Source organism: Vulpes vulpes, unplaced genomic scaffold (genome assembly GCF_048418805.1).
Source record: "Vulpes vulpes isolate BD-2025 unplaced genomic scaffold, VulVul3 u000000641, whole genome shotgun sequence".
NCBI classification, from domain to species: domain Eukaryota; kingdom Metazoa; phylum Chordata; class Mammalia; order Carnivora; family Canidae; genus Vulpes; species Vulpes vulpes.
The window spans coordinates 295,532-316,675 of NW_027325782.1; the positions used below are offsets into that span (position 1 = coordinate 295,532).

A 21,144-nucleotide genomic window follows, 5' to 3' on the forward strand; every position below is an offset into this window, starting at 1 on the left:
TTTCCAAAAGGTTGACTTTACAATTCAGAATCAGAGGAAAAGTCTCGAGGAAAACAGAAGCTACCAATGGCACATAACACTTTAAATAGCATGTTCAGTACAAACTACAAACCAGAGAAATAAATAGATATCCTTAAGAGCTTCTTAAAAGGTTTTTAGAATACTTAGCAAAATGACTCTTAAGAACTCAAGTTCTTAACTAATTCAGCACAGTTTTGCAGTGTCAAAACTTAAGCCAAGTGAGTACTTGGCTTTACCTGCCTTAAACATTTGCTTGGCAGTAAGCGTAAATTTCTACCAGTTAGAGAAAATGAATAAAGCACTTACATCGTAAAAAATATATATATAGTTCAAGTTAAGTGGGAATACCAAGTCGGTAAATAAGATTACAGAGCTAAATATCAAATGAATGACTCCTATATTGGAAAGCCTTCCTTCATTTTTTATTCCTAGGTATGTAGCTCACAGGCGCTTTTTACTCAGAGCCTGATATAACAGATATCACCGCGACCACATCAATCAGCTGTAAACACTGGTCAACTGAATCCGCATCTATCCAGCTAAACTAATTTCATAGGAAGTCCTGCAAAGTCAGTAACTAGACTGCATCCTAAATTCAGAAATTAGTCGTTTTGAACCCTCCACAATCAATCAACTCAGTGATTTGTTTAATTGCCCAGTGGTCCTTATGGAAGACTTTCCTCCTAGGAAGAGGCTGTCATCCTACAATCAGCTCTGAGAACAAAGAACACATCTAATTCGACATAACAGTTACAGGTTTAATAAAATATTAGGTTGAAAAATGTTTGGGGGATAAACTAATAAACACCAAACAGTTCTGTGTAGCCTTTTCAACTACAGAAGAAATCTTTCTTGAGCATTCTTAAAATGCAGTAGGAAGTTCAAGCAAAGTCCTAAGTTATTTTGTGTTTCAAACCTTAGGAAACCTTCTCTGTATTCAGATAAGGATGAAGGTACAAATTCTACCTTTGAAACTTAAAAGCCAGTTTCGGATATTTTAAATATTTAGGTGGAATTACTAAAAAGAAAATTTTGTTGCACAACATATTCAAAATACTAAAAACTGCACATCTTGAGGTGAGTACTAAAGAGCAGCTTAAAGCTGGCTATATGAACGCTGTTTATAAACCATACAAAAAGAAAAGGTCATCACCGCATCAGAATTACCACCATAAAATTATTATAAATAAGACCGAAGTCAGACTGAGTCAATAACCATAGAGTTTTATTATCTTCAACACTAGTGACAACTTAATAACATATGCCTCACAAATCATTTATCTGATAATTGGAATTATATTCCTATATATTCACAGAAACAGTATCTTTTGAAAAAGTGGATGGCAATATTTATTTGATATCTATCATCTGATTTTATTTCATTTGAATTTTTATAATACATTTATCTTTTATTGGTGTTAAATTTATTTCATCTGATTTTAATAGAACTATTTTGCAAATAAGAATATTACAGCTTTTAGAGATGAGAAAAATTATGACAGAAACAAAGAAAGAGAGAAGAAAAGAAAAGAAGTGAAAAAAATCCTAGACACAGGACCAGGAATGTGAACTAATTCAGCACAGTTTTGCAGTGTCAAATAAAAAGTCTATCGCTGAAAGCTACACGGAAGTGTAAGACTTCTGTTTCTGGACTTTGATCCAAGCGGTCATAAAAACTTGTCCTCACTTAGTAATTCCTATTTCCATTAAATGCCAAATATTCTGAATATTCTCTTTGCCTCGTACAAAACAAAGCAATAAAAAGTCAACCATGCTACTCCTACAATACTAAATGATGTAAAACATCACCCTCCTTGGCAGAGAAGTTTAGTAAATAATGAAAGGTAACATTATTTTAGTATGATGGCAAGAAGAAGAGCTGTTAAAGTGGCACTGGCACCAGAAGCCTTCATTTGCAAATGCATGAAGATTAGAGCCCTTAGTTCACAGGGTATGTACACAGGCAGGTAGAACAGTGAGGGTGGGATTTTCCATACGTTGTAGTTTGCAAGTCTCAAAATAATTTTTCTGCCTATAGATTATGTTATGAATTCTTCAATTGACACTCAAATTCACATAAAGAGGCTGCGATTCCTTTTTTTTTTCCTTTGAGGCTGCGATTCCTAAAAAGCATCTATGCCCCAAGCTTGTAGCTTTCTTTAAACTAGGTGCTTAGCTCTGTGTTTGAAGATAAGTTATAACAATCAATGTAATATAGCAGCAGAACTCCTTTCAAGGTCAACCAATTTTCACAGGTATTTTTTAAATTTTATTTATTTACTCATGACCGGGGGGGGGGGGGGTGTGCAGAGACACAGGCAGAGGGAGAAGCAGGCTCCATGCAGGGAGCCTGACGTGGGACTCCATTCTAGGTCTCCAGGATCATGCCCTGGGCAGAAGGCAGGCACTGAACTCTGAGCCACCCAGGGATCCCCTTCACAGGTATATAAATAAGAATTTAGGAATGCCAGAAACCTTCATCCTGTTCAGGGACTACTTGTGAGGACAGATCATTCAGTCTGGGGATAGGATAAAAAAGCACGCATGAATGTCAAATGACAACAATTAAATCAAATAAGGTAGAAATATTCCATCAACATGCCTGTTTACAGGCACGGATGCCCAATCTAAGTGAATCCAAATTTATTTTAAATTTAAAAAATGTTAAATGTTTCTACAGAACGATCTGTTTCATGGGGTTCTGAATCACAGACTCATTTTACACTTACAGCGTGTAACAAAAGGGAAAAAAGCAAAGTAATGTGAGCTTCTAGTTAAAAAAACAATCCTAGCTCTAAAGTGAAAATGTCTGCAATAAGTTTTTACCACAACCATATGAATCACGCTGGGTTTAGAAATTTGGAATTTTTATAATCAACAACTGAGTAATCTCTTAAATACCCAGTTAATGCCACCAAATATCAGCCCAAACCAGAACCCCTGACTACACACAAGCTCTTAGATTATATTCTTTAAACTGACAGCTTTTGGTGCTTTTTAACTCTTACAATTAATGGTCTGTGCTACTCTTTAAATATTTTACACTTTCCTTTTCTGACTTTTACTCAACATGAACTCTTACAGATAGTATATAAGAATATATACACACATACGTTTTAATAACCATAGCTTTAAAAAAAGTCTTTTTTTAAAGACTTTACAAGGACGGGGAGTAACGAAACCCTGGAGATCAGAGTTGCCCGAAGAGGTCGGCTCTGTCCCCAAACCCCAACAGGGATGACAGGGACACCAAAGCTTTAGGAGAAACAGCCTTTTGTGAAAAAACAAACAAACAGAAAAACAAGAGCCGCTTCTGAGGTCCCTAAGTAGGACTACACGAAGAGAATGAAGGCAGAGAACCCTATCAGTCCGCTTCCAGGGGAGCACCCCCGCCCCCGGCTGACCCCGACGCCCCCACCCCGCACCCAGCCCCGCGCCCCCAAGGGAAGTGGGAGGGGGGATGCTCGGGAAGTACCTTGTTTGGTCCCCAAAGGGCACCTGCCCTCCGCCGCCGCCGCCCTCCCCAGCGCCGCCCTGGGCGCAGCCAGAGAGTGGAAGGAAGCGCGGAGCCCGGGAGGGACTGCGGGGGCGGAGGCGACCCCACTCACTCCGGGAGGACTCCGGCATGGTGCTGCCTTAGGGCTCCCCGCGCTCTCCCCCGCCGGCTTCCCCGCCCCCCCTGAGGGCCGGCGAGCGGCCTGGGGTGGAGCGGAGCCGCTGCGACCAGGCTGGAAATGGTGCTCCCGGAGGAGCTGCAGGGAAGGGCTCCAACATGGTTTGAGGGGCGCTAAGATTTAGGGGGCCCCGGAGGCTAGAGGGGGGGGAGGCCTCTGAGCGGGGTGTCTGAACAATCTTGCCCTGGGGATGCCAGGGCAGGGGGTGGGGGGCGGGTCGAGGGAGGGGGTCCAGCCTGTGCACTGTTGCATCTAACTTTGTGAGAAAGTTGCATCGAACCCCACGCCTGGCGTCTGGGCTGTACCTGCCGCGGAGTAGAGATCTCTATGGCCCAGCGGGACCAAAGCCCTCCTTGGAAAGCAAAGGGCCTGGGAACAGAGCTCCTTTAAGGGTGAAGGAAGGGGGGAGGTTCAGGAAGGGGGCGAGCTGAGCCCCAGGCCACTCAGCGCCCGGCGCGTCCTCCGGGGGTCCCCTCCTTACCTGGTGGCTTTCCTAACAAAGTAAGAGAAGGTGAAGTCCCGGTGATCACCAGCCACGCTTCCACGGAGGCCTGTTCCCGCTGCAGCTGCCCCCCCACCCCCGCTCCAGGACCCCGCGGCCTCCGGGCAGCTGCCTGGTGCTGCTGTGCCCCCCGCTGGGGGCCCTCCCCCGCGGAGGAGAGCTCTGCCCCCGCCGCTCCCCCTCCGCTGGGCTCCAGGCCCGGGCTGTGGGCGGCGCTGCTCCTGCCCCAGGCCAGCTGCTGGCCGCGCCCCGCCTCTCCGGGCCTCCCCGCTCCCAGGGGTGGCGGGTGGGGCAGGCACAGCGGCTGCGTCCTCCCTGTGTCCCACGGACACCAGGGCTCGCAGTCCCCTGGGGCCCCAGATTCCCAGGCGGCGACGGAGGCAACTGGGAGCTTGCAGGAAGCTCAGTGGCCGCCATTGGGGTGCGCTGGGCGCTGCAAGGGCTGCAGGGGGGCGCGCAGAGGTGATTGGGGGTGGGGGGGGCGCGGAGTGCCTCACTTAAGAGAGGGACTGTCGCGATGAGTGCGCACACCCCCAGGTCCTGAAAGCCAGAGCGAGGGGCAGTTTCCACCAAAAATAAGAAGTGCTGCTACCCTGGGCACTTTGCCCCCACCCTGGGTGAACCACGACCGCCCAGCGCCCTGGGCTTGGGTCTGGAAGGAGCCAAATCAACCTGTCTGGAGCCCAGCCAGCCTGGGTGTGGGCCACAGGTTTGTGGGTCCTGGTGGGTGACCTCCAGCAGAGGCATTCCCCTACGTAGTATGTCCATGATAAGGACAATGTTAACTATGAATTAGGCTTCTTTGCAGCAAACACTCCCTTTGCATGACTCCAAACAGGATGTTCTGGGAAAAGGAGAAGGTAAACTGAAATAATCCTGATGGTTTGGGGATGAAGTCAGGGAACAAGGGCACCTCTGCGCAATCAGGTTAACTTGAGAGCAAAGGCATCACCTGGATGCAGTGCAGAGCAGGCCGGTTAGCCCACGTTTAAATTAATTCGTCATCTATATTTAGGTGGGATTAACACACTTTTAAAATTAGTATGTCATCTGACCGTATCTCAATCATTTATCAAGATGAGATATTGTTTCATTTGTTTCTTCTGACCTAAGATGTGGTCAACAACAAATTTCCGACCTAATTTCCGATGGAACAAATTTGAGTAACAAATTTGAGTAAACAACAAATTTCCGACCTAATTTCCGACCTAATTTCCGATGGAACCTGTCTCAGGGAACAAATATTTTGGGAAGAAAACGATGAAGTCTAGATGTGGGTAAACCAGCTATCTCCTCTGGAGATGGAAGACAGTCACATTTGGCAGGGAATGCTCAGTCAACTGATAGATCAGCCAATTTTTTTTTTTATTCATGATAGTCACAGAGAGAGAGAGAGAGAGAGAGAGAGAGAGAGAGGCAGAGACACAGGCAGAGGGAGAAGCAGGCTCCATGCACCTGGAGCCCGACGTGGGATTCGATCCCGGGTCTCCAGGATCCCTGGGCCAAAGGCAGGCGCTAAACCGCTGGGCACCCAGGGATCCCAGATCAGGCAATTGACAAAGCAGGGAAAGTGCATCTGGTGCGTTATTAAGTATCAAGATGATGAACATAGGTCATAATTAAGCTTGTACTTAACAGCTCATTGACTTGAGTAATAATAACAATGACTTTATAAAAGCACCCTCCTAACTTTTTTCTCATTGTCCTCGCAAAGAAATTTAACAATGTCTGTGTTGTCATTATCAGGAAAATATGTCAGCCTTCTCCTTCATTAAAGCCTTCCCTGTAGTCTTCACATTAAAATTTTTATGTTTTCCATTTAAAAAAATTATTTCACTTCCTCTTTGGAGACAAATCACTGTATAAATCCCCACATACAAACAAATAAGTCAACCTATTACATGTTGTAAGACAGTCACTTCATTTATCTATCTCTGTACATAAGAGGCAAAAGAATTATTAGAGAAGTTTCAGATGAACGCTATATTTTGATGGATGGAAACACTAAAATGAATTATGTAATAGAAATAACATACACAGTATTCTGTAAAACTGTATTACATCGTCATATATCTTTGCATGAAGATTGAGTGATTGTGTGTCTCACCTGTCAGATGAAAGAAGAGAGTGGAATGTACTAACCGATAATTAGAAATAATATTTTACAAGATTGGTATGTCCTAATTTATTAAAAGAGAGGGTAAGATTTGAGTTAAGGTTAAATAGTAAGGAATTAGAATTCCATATTCAATGGAAATAAAATGTGTAAGTCTGATTAAATAAGAAACCAATCAATATACATTAGAAAAAAAAATAGCTGACAGAGGGTGATTTTAATATGGCAATTAGTCCCTGACCAAATGGACAATAAAAAAATTGTGTTCTGTGAATTTCCCTGTATGTAAATTTCACATGATTTTTCGAGGAAAAGTTTTTTTTAAGATTTATTTATTTATTCATGAGAGACAGAGAGAGAGAGAGAGAGAGAGAGAGAGAGAGAGAGAGAGAAGCAGAGACACAGGCAGAGGGAGAAGCAGGCTCCATGCAGGGAGCCCGACATGGGACTCCATCCCAGGTCTCCAGGATCATGCCCTGGGCAGAAGGCAGGCGCTAAGTGCCTAAGTTTACAGTGTTTGAATGAAACACTCACATCATCTACAAAGGAAGTAAGAAAGGCTGCTCTGGAAAAAACAGAAGAAATAAATGAGCAGATTAGAAAAGAGAAAGAGGAAGGTGAGGCTCGAATGCGACAAGCATCCAAGAATGCAGAGAAATGAACTGGTGGAAGTGGAAATGGCAGTAAAAACTGGTCAGAAGATGATTTGCAATTACTAATTAAAGCTGTGAACCTCTTCCTTGCTGGAACAAATTCAAGATGGGAAGTTATCGCTAATGATAAGACTATACACTCTTCTTCTGGAGTCAAGAGAACTGCCAAAGATGTTATTGGCAAAGCAAAGAGTCTTCAAAAACTTGACCCTCTTCAAAAAGATGACATAAACAAAAGGGCTTTTGATAAATTTAAAAAAGAGCATGGAGTGGTGCCTCAAGCCAACAATGCGACACCTTCAGAACGATTTGAAGGCCCGTGCACAGATTTCACCCCTTGGACAACAGAAGAACAGAAGCTTTTGGAACAGGATTTAAAAACGTACCCAGTAAATACACCTGAAAGGTGGGAAAAAATAGCAGAAGCAGTGCCTGGCAGGACAAAGAAGGACTGCATGAAGCGATATAAGGAACTTGTCGAGATGGGAAAAGCAAAGAAAGCTGCTCAAGAGCAAGTGCTGAATGCAAGTAGAGCCAAGAAATGACTTATGACAATCTTTGTTGTGTGGGCATTTTTATAATAAAACTGAAAATTTTGTACAAAAAAAAACCACCCAGGGATCCCCCAGGAAAATGTTTTTAAAAGATTTTATTTACTTATTTGACACAGAGACAGCGCACAAATTGGTGGAGTGGTAAGCAGGGAGACTGAGAAATAGGTTCCCCACTGAGCAGAGAGCCTGATGGGCTCCATCCCACGGTCTTGGGATCATGACCTGAGCCAAAGGCAGATGCTTAACCAACTGAGCCACCCAAGGAAAAGTTTTTGATCTATACCACAAATCAAGCATTGGACAGCAGACACATCAGTTGTGGACCTCACATTTCTGAACAATTTAGAAAGCCCACAAATCCATAGTTATTAATATTGTTATTTTTTGCCATTATCGTTGTTATTGCTTAGTTGAAATTCCATTATAACTGCACCTTCTGTAGTCAAGTAATTTATTTGTCTGGAACAATGCCAGTCTAGTGAAGCATATGATGCACATTAAGATCTACTTCTCTGATTATCCCTAGTCCTCATACAGTGAGAGCAGGTGTTGGGAAGAGTAGCAGTTTTACTCGCTCTAGAGTCTCTATCTTCACCAAGATTCAAGAGAGCTGTTAAGAGAAATGCATTTGTCTAGACAGAGAGGGAAAACTATTCTCTATCATTTCCATTTCTAACTTCTTTTGAATAAAAAAAACAAAAACAAAAACAAAACCTCCACCATTGTAGGAAAATTTTACTGATAGGTAAAAGAAGCCCCAGAAGATCCTCACAAATCTGAAATGGGGCCTTTTCATTTAAGTATAATGGACTTGGATGAAGATATGAATGCGAAGGGTGAAGCTTGAATATTCTTCTGTCTCACAACATTTATATCTGCTATCCACAGCATCTTCTTGTCTAGGTATATGATACAGGTTAAGAGCAAGGACTTTGGGAAAAGGTCTGCATTTGAATCAAAACCCAGGGCCAGATGGCTTCACAGGCAAATTCTATCAAACATTTAAAGAGTTAATACCTGTTCTTCTCAAACTGTTCCAAAAAAGAGAGGAAGAAAAGCTTCCAAGTTCATTTTATGAGGCCAGTATTACCCTACTACCAAAACCAGATGAAGACACTACCAAAAAGAAAAAAAGAAAGAAAGAAAGAAAGAAGAAAGAAAGAAAGAAAGAAAGAAAGAAAGAAAGAAAGAAAGAAAGAAAGAAAAGAAAGAGAAAGAAAAAGAAAGAGAACTACAGGCAATTCATTGTTTCTGATGAATATAGATGCAAAAATCCTTAACAAAATATTAGCAAACAGAATCCAACAGTACATTAAAAAATCATTCACCATAATCAAGTAAGATATTATTCCAGGGAGGCTGGTGGTTTAATATTCACATATCAATCAATATCATACATCACATCAATAAAAGAAAGGATGAAACCCATGTAAAAATTTCAGTAGAGGGCAGCCTGGGTGGCTCAGCAGTTTAGCGCTGCCTTCAGCCCAGGGCATGATCCTGGAGACCTGGGGTCGAGTCCCATGTCAGGCTCCTTGCATAGAGCCCGCTTCTTCCTCTGCCTGTGCCTCTGCCTCTATCTGTGTGCGTGTGTCTCTCATGAATAAATAAATAAATAATCTTTAAAAAATAATAATAGGGCAGCCCAGGTGCTCAGCGGTTCAGCGCCGCCTTCAGTCTAGGGTGTGGTCCTGAAGACCCGGGATCAAGTCCCATGTTGGGCTCCCTACATGGAGCCCGCTTCTCCCGCTGCCTATCTCTCTGCCTCTCTCTTTCTCTCTGTGTCTCTCATGAATAAATAAATAAAAATCTTTAAAAAATAATAATAACACTAATTTCAGTAGATGTAATGTGTTCGACAGAGTACAACATACACTCATGATAAAAACCTTCAACAAAGTAGGGACATTAGAGAACATACCTCTTATCTCTCACAGTTTGCTGATTTCTTTAGTGGATTACTTGGATTCATTTCTCTTTCTTTTTTGCATATGTGTTGCCAGTTTTTGATTTGTGGTTACCATCAGGTTTACGTATAACATCTTATGCATAAAGCAGCCTATTTTAAGTTGATGGTCCCCTTAAGTTTGAATCCATTCTAAAAGCACTTAATTTTTACTCTCTCCAAAACATTTTATGTGTATGGTGACATACTTTACATCTTTTTAATTCATGAATCCCTTGACTAGTTTTTGTAGACTCACTGCTTTTTGCTTCTTATTCTTCTTACTCCTGCTTATGGTCTTTCTTTTTCACTCAAAGCCTCCCCTCTAACATTCCTTGTAAAGTTAGTTTAGGTGTGATGAATTCCCTTAACTTTGGTTTGGGAAACTAATTCTCTCCTTTTATTCTGAATGATAGCCTTGTTGGTTAGAATATTCGTGGTTGCAGATGTTTTTTTCAGCACTTTATATATATCATGTCACTCCCTTCTGGCCCACAAAATTTTTGCTAAAATCAGCTTATAATGAAACGCCAGGACACCTTCACACTGATGTTTATAGCAGCAATGTCCACAATAGCCAAACTGTGGAAGGAGCCTAGGTGTCCATCGAAAGATGAATGGATAAAGATGTGGTTTATGTATACAATGGCATATTAGTCAGCCATTAGAAATGACAAATACCCACCATTTGCTTCAACGTGGATGGAACTGGAGGGTATTATGCTGAGTGCAGTAAGTCAATTGGAGAAGGACAAACATTATATGGTCTCATTCATTTGGGGAATATAAATAATAGTGAAAGGGAATATAAGGGAAGGGAGAAGAAATGTGGGGGATATATCAGAAAGGGAGACAGAGCATAAAGACTCCTAACTCTGGGAAACGAAGTAGGGGTGGTGGAAGGGGAGGAGGGCGGGGGGTGGGGGTGAATGGGTGACGGGCACTGAGGGGGGCACTTGACGGGATGAGCACTGGGTGTTTTTCTGTATGTTGGCAAATTGAACACCAATAAAAAATAAATTTATTATAAAAAAAGAATTTTAACTATAGGAGAATTTCATTTTGGATAGGCCTTTTACTACATTTTTGTTTGAATACATGGTTTATCTTTATTGCAATAAAGAATAAGAACATATTACAAAAAATAAATAAAATCAGCTTATAGTGTTATGGGGTTTCCCTTGTTTGTGACTATTTTCTTTTCTCTTGCTGCTTTTAAAATTCTTTTTCCCACTACTTTTTGCTGTTTTTAATTGCTGTGTGTCTGGTGTGGACCTCCATGGGTTGATTTTGTTGGGGGCTCTCTGTACCTCTTAAATCTGGATTTCTGTTTCCTTCTTCAGATTTGGGAAGCGTTCAGCTACTATATCTTCAAATACATTTTCAACCCCCTCTTCTCTTTCTTCTGGGATTCCTAGTATGCAAATGTTACTATGCTTGATGTTGTTGTTGAGTTCCCTAAATCTATTTTCATTTATTATTATTATTTTTTTCTCCTACTTATTCAGCTCGATTGCTTACTGTAGCTCTGCCTTCCAGGTCACTGACCTCATTCTTCTGCCTCCTTGAGTTCTGCTTCCTCTCTTCTATCCAGTGTGTTTTTAATTTCAGTTACTGAGTTCTTCATCTCTGACTGGTTCTTTTTTATGTTCTCTATCTCCTTGTTGAGTGTCCCATTGAGGTTTTCCACTCTTTACTCAAATTTAGTGAGTATCTCTATGACTATTTCTTTAAATTCTCTATCAGGCATATTATCTGCATTTCATTTAGCTCTCTTGTTTTGATACTGTACTGTTCTTTTATTTGGGACATATTCCTCTATCTCCTTATTTTGTCTAATTCTCTGTGTCTGATTCTGTGTGCTTGGAATGTCAGCTACATATCCTGCCCTTAACGATAGTGACCTTTTGAAAAAGAGGTCCTGTTGTGCCTTGCAATGCAATGTCCCCTGTTCCCCAGAACTTGATGCTTCTCAAGTGTCTCCTATGTGGGTTGTCTGTGCCCTACTATTGAGGCTCACTCGTGTTTGTCTTTAGTCCAGTAGTCTGCAATGGTTCTCTTTGCCTGTTGTGGCTAGGGCTTGGTCTCTGTGTTGTTAAGAGGTCAGTCTGGGGCCCACCTTGGGCTTGAGTTTACTCAGACCAGCAGTTTTCCAGAGCTTCAGTCTCACTGAACTACAGGGCAGGCTCCCTACATTGTGCCCTGTGAAGCTTTGGTTGGTTGGTGGAGCCTATAGTCAGAACAGATGTCTGGCCCTAGCCCACTGCTGCGGCTGCAGTCAAACTGGTATGTGTGGTTGCTTTCCCTCTCCCCAGGGCAGGAGTCATTATGAAGTGGTGCTGGTCCCTGTTAGGGCTGCCTGCACACTGCCACTCTTGTGACACAGCTTTGGATTGACTCCTGCTGAGGGTTTGTTGAAGTGGACAGGTCCACAGGAGAATACTGGGGTAAGGCATGGAGTGTTAGCAAGCTAAATGGAGAGTACTCATGCTGAATCCTGCAGTTGTCCAGATATACAGGCTGAGGGGTAGGGGAGTGCCGTTGCATCCATCATTTCTTTTGTTCTTGGAGAAGGCTCCTGAAGATCCCTACACCCCCAGCACAAGTTGCGATATCAGGAAATCAATCTCCTCCGTGTGTTTCATTTTTTTCTTTTTTTTTATAATAATAAATATATTTTTTATTGGTGTTCAATTTGCCAACATACATAATAACACCCAGTGCTCATCCCGTCAATGCCCCCCTCAGTGCCTGCCACCCATTTACCCCCACCCTCCACCCTCCTGCCGTTCCACCACCGCTAGTTCGTTTCCCAGAGTTAGGAGTCTTCCATTTTCTGTCTCCCTTTTTGATATTTCCTACTCATTTCTTCTCCCTTCCCTTCTATTCCCTTTCACTATTATTTATATTCCTCAAATGAATGAGAACATATAATGTTTGTCCTCGGTGTGTTTCAAACTGCTGCTCCATGGGATGCCTGGGTGGTTCAGTGGTTGAGCATCTGCATTTGACTCAGGGAGTGATCCCAGAGTCCTGGACCGGGCCCCACATGGGGTTCCCCACAGGGAGCCTGCTTCTTCTTCTGCCTATGTCTCTGCCTCTCTATGTGTGTCTCTCATGAATAAATAAATTAAATCTTAAAAAATAAAAGCTGCTGCTTTTGTGCTATATTTTGAGTCCATTTCTTGAGGCATTATTAGAGTTCCTGGTACAGTCCTTTTCATGGGGCTGTGAAACTGCCCTGCCTTATTATAAAAAACAGTGTTTGGCCTCTGCCTCATGTCCGAGCTTTTGGGCAATCAGGAAAGGAAATCAGTATTACCAGTTGAGGATGAACTACTATGGTTAATTATATCAGTAACCGACAACATCAGAATGGAAGAAAGTAAAACCCTAATTTGGATATGATATACAAATGTTATATAAGGATTATATCAGTTTTCCTTTAGGGTAGTAACATGTTGTGTGTGATATATGAGTACTTTTCTATAAAGTATATGGTCTCAGAAATATATTTAGATTAATAACATTTTTTACCAGAATGTAACAACCAATAACGTTGAAACTTGTCTGATTTCTTAATTCTTCTCTCGTAGCTTTTGTGATAGTACTGAGCTAATAATGAAATAGAATACACACATGAAAAAGATTATTTCTAGTAGTATTTCCTACTGTTACTGTTTGTAAGATAAGAAAAAAAAGAAAACAAAATAGTTTAAAAAGCAATGTGTGTGTGTGTATATAAATATATAAATATAATCTGAAAACCCTCAGTGTTGGTAAGATATGGAACAACTGGAACTCTCATACACTGTTGCTTGGAATAGAAATTGATAAAACTACTTTGAAACACTTTTAAAACTTTAATAGAATCATAAATGGAAAAAAAAATACATCTAAACCACAAAAAGCCTTAATATTGTACTTAAGAACCTTTTAATAATTCTCAAAACCATTACTCTAGGATCACCTGAAATTTTCATCACATTTTTCTGAGCTGAAATTTCTTTGTTTACAACAACAAACGTGTACTAAACAATCAGAAATTGTCTAGTGTGCTAGAAAGACACAATTATGAAGAAGACCTGTTTTTTGCCATAAAGGGACTTCTAGATAACTTTGGATGACAGACCTGAAATTACTAATAGAGCAGATCATAAAAATACTAGATGGTTTTACAGAGTGATATGATGAAAGATAAACGGAAAGTAAAAAATTGCTTCTACTCCAAGAGGTAGAGATAGAAAGTAAATAGGGAATGCTTGTCAGAGGTGGTGGTATTTAAATCAGGTTCTGCAAGATAAATAGAAGTTTTCCTTGCAAACTTACTTGAGGGGAGAGATAGCATCAAAAAAACATGAAGCCATAGGAAAGTGTGTGGTATGTTGGAAGGATAATTGTAATAGAGAAGAATTTCAGGAAGTATAGAGGTACTAAATTTCTCAAGATATACATTACAAAAAGAAGTAAAACAGCTATTGTGACTTCCCAGTACAAATTCCTGAAAATCTGGCTAATATGTTACTGCCGAAAATCCTAGAGTTAACATTATATATATATATATATATATATATATATATATATATATATATATATAAATATATATTTTATGTTATCTATTACTAATAGTAATATATTACTAATATATATTACTAATTATTATATATATTATATATATATATATTACTAATATCAGAAGAATATTGAATATTTTAAGAAACTCCTGTTCTTTTAATTCAAAAGATTTAGGTCATTTTAATGAGAACATAATTTTGGTGAAGGTAAAATGAAATCTGAAATGCTATGTATGTGCATGTTTTATATGCCCCATTACATTGATAAATTCACTGAATAAGAGTGTTTTTCTTTACTGATACTTTTTAGAGGCAGTTAACCCTACCTGTTAGCTCTTGAAATGAGTAGATGAGTTTTTTATAGTGAAAAAAAAATGTACTAAGACATACAGATGCCTAATATATTAGTGACCAGTTTAATGTCCTTAAAAGTTTTAAAATTTCAGTTTTAAAGTTGGATTCTTTCGTATATATGTAACAGACACCCACTTATGATTGCTTAAGCCCCAAGAGGGAATTTACAATAAGGGGACTCTGGAATGTTGAGAATCTAAGGAGATTTGAACAATCCAGCCTCAGGCTTTTACCACTAAAAACCAAGTTAAAGGGGAACCCTGGGTGGCGCAGCGGTTTGGCGCCTGTCTTTGGCTCAGGGCGCGATTCTGGAGACCCGGGATCGAATCCCACGTCGGGCTCCAGGTGCATGGAGCCTGCTTCTCCCTCTGCCTGTCTCTGCCTCTCTCTCTCTCTCTCTCTCTCTCTCTCTCTGTGACGATCGTAAATAAATAATAATAAAAAAATTAAAAAAAAAAAAAACAAGTTAAAGAAAAGAGTTCTGTGGTTTCTCAGGTCCAGTTGATTCTCCAAAAGCCAGATGGCTACAGCCACTAGGGGCCTGCTTCACACTCAGCACACAACTGAAACTATAACATTTCAGGAATGATTCTTCCTCCAGATAGATATTCTGAAGGATTAAACATTTTGTTCTGTACACAGGCCAATAAGTCTGGGGGTCTTACATGCTCTATCTCCCTAAACTTACACGTTGTCTTTATTGTAGCACTTGTCTATAAAGTAAAAGTATGCAAAAATAGCACAGGCTGAGTTCAAACACTTTCTTTATGTTTTGTTTGGGCAAATGTCTAACATGTGGTTTATCAGAAACAAAATGTGGAAGCTTCCAGGGAGCCGCAGTTAGTGGCTATAAAAAGATTAGGGCAAGCATTGTATTAAATGTTAACTCCTAGCCAGCTAAAGAAGAGAGTGGCAAATGAGAAGAACATTCCAGACCGATTCAACAGAGGGTATGTGAAAGTTGCCTCTCTGGAGAAATTACAAAATCCCTGTTTGAATTTTAAAGATTTATTTATTTATTTATTTATGAGAGAGAGAGAGGCAGAGACACAGGCAGAGGGAGAAGCAGGCTCCATGCAGGGAGCCCAATGTGGGACTTGATCCTGTGTCTTCAGGACCACAACCTGGGCCAAAGCCGGCGCTAAACCGCTGAGCCACCAGGGCTGCCCACCTGTACTCTTATCTAATTAATACTTTCCTTAAGTAAATTTAAGGCTTTTATCTAAAATTTTATTGATGATGGAACTCTGTTACTAGTGCAAATCAGAAACCAGAACTAATTGCCTTAAGTAAGTTGTAGAAGATTTCTACACTGCAAACAAAATCTGGGTTTATATTCTTCCCTGCCCTTAAGTGAAATAAGGAGACAGAGAGAGAGAAGAAGAGAGTAGCAATTACTGCGGGAGCAATACATACAAACTGGCACCAGTTTGAGACTTTGTCCTTGATGTAATAAAGTTAATTACAAAGAAGTTTTAAAGGGAATAATTTTTTTATGGTCTGATGCTGTTGTTACTTAAGGCCACTTTGTTTAGTCCCCATATCATCTTGTTTATAGCCATGGCCTACTTTGGGAACATTTCTTGTAACATGGTCCCCAAACAGAACACACAGCACACCTAAATTCCTAATTGTTTGATTTTTCAGAAGTTACTTAATTCCTTTAAGCCTTGGTTCCTCATTGTGAAAAAGGGCTAATATATTTACATTTCAAGATCACTTTGAGAATTAAATGAGGTAATGTCCACAATGTGTCTAGTCCTGTGCCTGGAGTTTATTAAAATACATGAATACCTTGGGGCAGCCAGGTGGGCTAAGTGTCAATTGGTTAAGTGTCCTACTCTTGATTTTGGCTCAGGTCATAATCTCAGGGTCATGAGATGGAGCCCCATATTGGCTCCATGCTGAGCGTGGATTTTCTTTCTCCCTCTCTCTGCCCCCCCCCGCCCCACCCCCATGCATAAGCTTTCTCTCTCTCTCTAAAACAACAAAAACAAAACAAAACTATGTGCCAAGCACACCTCTTTGGGGCTCAGGCTCTAGAAGAACACGTGACAGAAAATGGCTCTGCTTTCATGGAACTTACAGTCTGTTGAGATACAAATCAACCATAAACTCAACAAAAGAGCAAGTCACTCCAGGCAATATCGATAAAATCTCTATAGTAAATAAAGTGAAGCACCATGAAAGAAAGTGACTGGTGTTTACAGAATGCTAATTTTCCTCCTGATTTTCAACTGTATGTGATTAGTGTTCCATATATGGAGAAAGAGATACCGGCTATTGAGAATATGCTTGTCCAATGAGATAAGCAAATGGCAAAAGATAGAGAATGAGTAAGAACTGCAGTTTAAAACATAAATACGTGGCCCAAATTTTAAATGTCTGTACTGCTCTAAGATGTGCCTTCTTAAATGATGTTCTTTTTTTATTAAATTACTTTCTATAGAACATATGATCCTCTCAGAAACAGAGAACATTTCATTGTTCATTGTCATTGGAAAGAAAATACAGTTGGGGCTTTATCACTTTTGTTGTGGTTGTGCTTAAAGAAAAAAAAAAAAAACAATATAACCAACTTCAGAACTTACTGTAATATGTGTGATGAGTTTGATTTTAGTAAAACTAAGAACATTTTGTCACATTATTCGGGCCCCTAACTACACTGAAGTCCACAAATTCTGAGTTGGGCTGGGCTTGGAAGTCAGCATGCTGATGAGGACAGAATGGGAAAAATTAGGATTTGTTTCTAAAACAAAGGATGGATTTATATAGAGAGAACCAGTTCTGAGATTTCTGAGACCTATTATCTGGCCCATGAATGATAAATGAACTCATTTGAGGCACTGCAGATTAACTTTAGAGGGCCAGGAAAAAAGTTTCCTGTTTTCCAATCCATTTATCTCTTTGCCACTCTAGTCATTTGCAGTGACTTTGAATCCTGTTGCTCTTACTGGACTCTGTTTAACATCCTTCCAATGTCTAAATGGCTTAATTACTGGAATTAAGATTTTGAAGAATCCATTAAGAGTATCTTCTGGAGATAGGATACCCAATTAGGAAGCACTGAGAAGGCAGCTACTCTGCTCCCAGCATCCTTCATCTCAGTCCTAATGGAATTCTGCTTTTCCCTCCCAAATAAGAGTAAGTCTTTTGATCTCTGTGAAAGAAGCAAAGATCAAGCTGATCCTCTGAATGAATATCCTCCTTCCTCTACTTCTTCAAAGATGTAGTTAAGTGTGAGTTGTACTTATTTTTTAAAAATGTTTTCCAATGCAATTACCAGACACAAAAGAAAATTACTTCATTATCATAACACAAAACACCATTTCTTTTTTCTTCTAGTTTTTTTATGTTACATTTTAAATCAATGAGAGTCTTGTAAATTTAATTTTTTTCTCTGAAAGTTCACAGTAAGAGACTTTCATGGTAATGCCACAAATAGTTGCTTTTTTTTTTCTTGTGTAAGAACTGTTACCTCTAACACAAGTCGTTCGGAGCTGTTGGTTCATAATTTACTTTGGAAACATAATGATTTTTATTTCCCAGAACAGCAATTGAGAATGTTTAACAGACGAGATGATATAGTGGATAAAGCTGTGATCTACTTCTGACCCAGTATTTGCTATTTGTTTTCCGCAAGTGAAATCTGAATTCTGAGCCCCCAGTTTCATATCTGTCGAACAATATTTGTCCATGGTGCTATTTGGAGGAAGAATCAAATGTGGAAATACATATGTGCTGTTTTTAAACTGCCAAGGCTGCTACGATTAAGTTTTATTATTACCACGGTGCTAGAAGAAAAACGTGAAAGGGCTCATGAAGCATAGCAATAGTTAATCTCACGTTTTAGTGCTTACTTTATGCAGCTACTTGCATTCATTTGAATGCTTTCAAATGTCATTTCGAGAGTTTGAAATGCCCCTGATGCTGTATCAGTTCTGCTCTAAAAAAAATCCAGGAGATGACTGCTGAGATTCCAAATACAGAATGAAAGAGCAGCTCAGATCCACCCTTACCTAGCGACTCTCCATCAGTCTTGACATATGTATCAGGGTACAGGTTTAAAGACTTCAAGAAAATTTACTTCGAGCAATAATGACACAAATGATACACCATCCATGATGTGAATTCAGTGGCAAATGTGTATTAACATTTTGAGATCAGCCTGCCTCATAGACATTTGCTTTTTTCACTCATTGTCTCTTCCACCAAACCTACCATGCAGGAAAACCTCTGATACACAAAGCTGTTGGGAATTTGGTCTTTGTGGCTGTGTCATCTAGAGAGCTCTTTGAACTCCTGATTAGTTCAGAGGTTTTAGGTCTGTAGCAGATTGGAGACCCTTACAAAGCTGAAATCATATTGCATTTTATTTGGTGGAGTAAGGTGAAATGAAGTAGAGCTGAGTGAGGAAAAGAGGTAGAAAACAGAGCCTAATAGATAATGACACACCGTGATGGTTAATTTTATGTGTTATTGTGGTTATGCTATGGTGCCCAATAGTTTGGTCAAGAACTAGTGTAGACATTACTGTGAATATATTAGATGTGAATAAGATTTAAATTAGTAGGCTTTGAGTAAAGCAGATTACATTCCGTAGTGTGTGTGTGTGGGTGGGGGGCATCATCCAAACAGTTGAAGGCCTTAAGAGCAAAGACCAGTTTCCAATAGAAGAAGGAATTCAGCCTCAAGACTGTGCCATAGAAACCTTGCCTGAATGTCTCATTTGCCTGTGCAATTTGGGCTCAAGACTATAACATCAATTCTTACCTGAATTTCTAGCCTGCAAGCTTGCCCTATAGATTTGAGACTTGCCAGACTCCACAATTGTGTGAGCCCATTTCCTCTTTTGAAATAAAGATTTTATTGAATGATTGATTGATTGATTGATTGAGAGCATGCAGGAGAAGGGGCAGAGGGAGAAGATAAAAAGTTTCTAGATAAAAATTGTGGTTGTTTTTCCCTCCAAATTCTAATCTTCTCTTAAGGATAATACTTTCTTCTTAAATTATAGCCATTTACAGATTTTCTTAACACTCATTAATGTGCTTTGGAAAGAAATCTAAAATTTGCTGTCTGCAAAGAACCATTAATGCTATAAAATTTGTGTTCATTCTGGGAGGCCTGAGGCACCATTTTTTAAAGAAAATGTTAGAAGGGAACTAACATTTAGGAGATTGGCACAGAGATGTTTGAAAGATTAAGAGGAGTGATGACTATGGATGTAGTCTGCATGTTTGCACACAAACCAATCAAGAATAAGCTGACCCAATTATCTGGACATAACTGTGCCAGTCTCTTTGGGAGCAGAAGCCTGTGTTCTCCTAAGAGAGACAAAGCTAAAACATACTACACATTTATACCAATATTTTTGGGTTCACAAAACTTTTTGCTCAGATCCAAAAATGAAGTAATAAAGCAAAAAGTATAAAAAAAGAGTTGAGCTGCTTGTTCAAGGCTGTGGAGTGACCAGAGCAAGGCTCCACTGGTTTGCTTAAATTTCCCACTGCTCTAGCCCTGCTCTTGTACGTGCCATGTAGAACCACCTGAGAACCATTCAGCAGTCACATTTTCTATTTCCTCATATTCTAGAACCCGTGGATTACATATGTGTTATCCATAAAAAGCATTTGATGGGTAAACAGAGAATTGCTGAAAAAGATATAGATATACACACAGACAAGAGAGTAAAATTGAAATTTCAATTTCAGAAAATGTAAAATTACAAAATGAAACGTGCCTTAAAGACTACATGTCACAAAAATCACAGGAAAATGATTATAAGGTTACAGAAATTCACAAGAGAAAATGCCAACATGACTGAACAAATCAAGACAGACTTTGTTGGGAAGCTGACTCTATAGGTCGGACATGGATGGGAAGAGGACAAGAAGGGAACTGTCTAGGGATAGCAAGAGCATGAGCACAAGTGCTAGAGCAGAAATGACAAACTGAGAAATTAGGAAACTTGAGAATTTTCCACATCTTTGAGTCCTGACTTCTTTTTGCTTAATACCTTCTTCAACTCATTTCTCTCTTCTTGCATTTTAGTATAAGCAGTCAGGAAGAAACAAGCTCCTTTAAAACTTTCCTGAGCAATCTACTCAGATAAATATCTGATTTTATTGCTTCCAAGTTCAAACTTCCACAAAATACTAGAACACTCGTTAAGCCAAGTTTCTGCCATTTCATGACAAGGTTCTCCTTGTTTATGGTTTCCAATAACACGTTCCTTATTTCCATCTGAGATCTCACAGAAAGATCTTCAACATCCATGTTTTGAACAATCTGTTTCTGATTAGTTATGTATTCTCTAAAAGATACAATCTATCTCTGAAGCTCTTGATTTTATTTCTGAACTCTTACCAGAATCGCCTTCAACATCTATTATTTCTACCAATAGTTCCTTCACAGCAATGGGGCTTTTCCCAGTGTGGCCCTCCAAACTTCTACAGCCTTCCCCCTTACCCAGTTCTAAAGCTGCTTTGGCATTTTTAGGTATTTGTCACAGTAAGACCTACTTCTTGGTACCAAAATCAGAGGGGAAAATGAATGAAATGAACTTTTTAAAGATTTTCATTTAATTAAGAGAGAGCACATGAGCAAGAGAGAGCAGGGAAGGAGAGAAGAAGAGAAGGTATCTCAAGCAGACTCCCCGCCCAGTGAGGAGCCCCATGTGGGGGCTCCATCTCATGACCTGAGCCAAAATCAAGAATTGTATACTCAACCGACTGAGCTACTCACATGC

At 40.0% G+C, this 21,144-nt stretch overlaps 1 protein-coding gene across 1 annotated transcript in view; it reads right to left on the reverse strand.

The window, feature by feature from the left end:
* Positions 1 to 7,911, reverse strand: part of LOC140597332 (uncharacterized) — a 45,556-nt gene extending 37,645 nt beyond the window's left edge. Inside the window, exons 1-2 of the mRNA XM_072745551.1 lie at positions 7,850 to 7,911; positions 4,177 to 4,581 (exon numbers count right to left, since the gene is read on the reverse strand). Coding sequence (XP_072601652.1) covers positions 4,177 to 4,581; positions 7,850 to 7,911 — 467 coding nt within the window. The remainder of the gene's footprint in view (positions 1 to 4,176; positions 4,582 to 7,849) is intronic.
* Between the last annotated feature and the right edge of the window lie 13,233 nt (positions 7,912 to 21,144).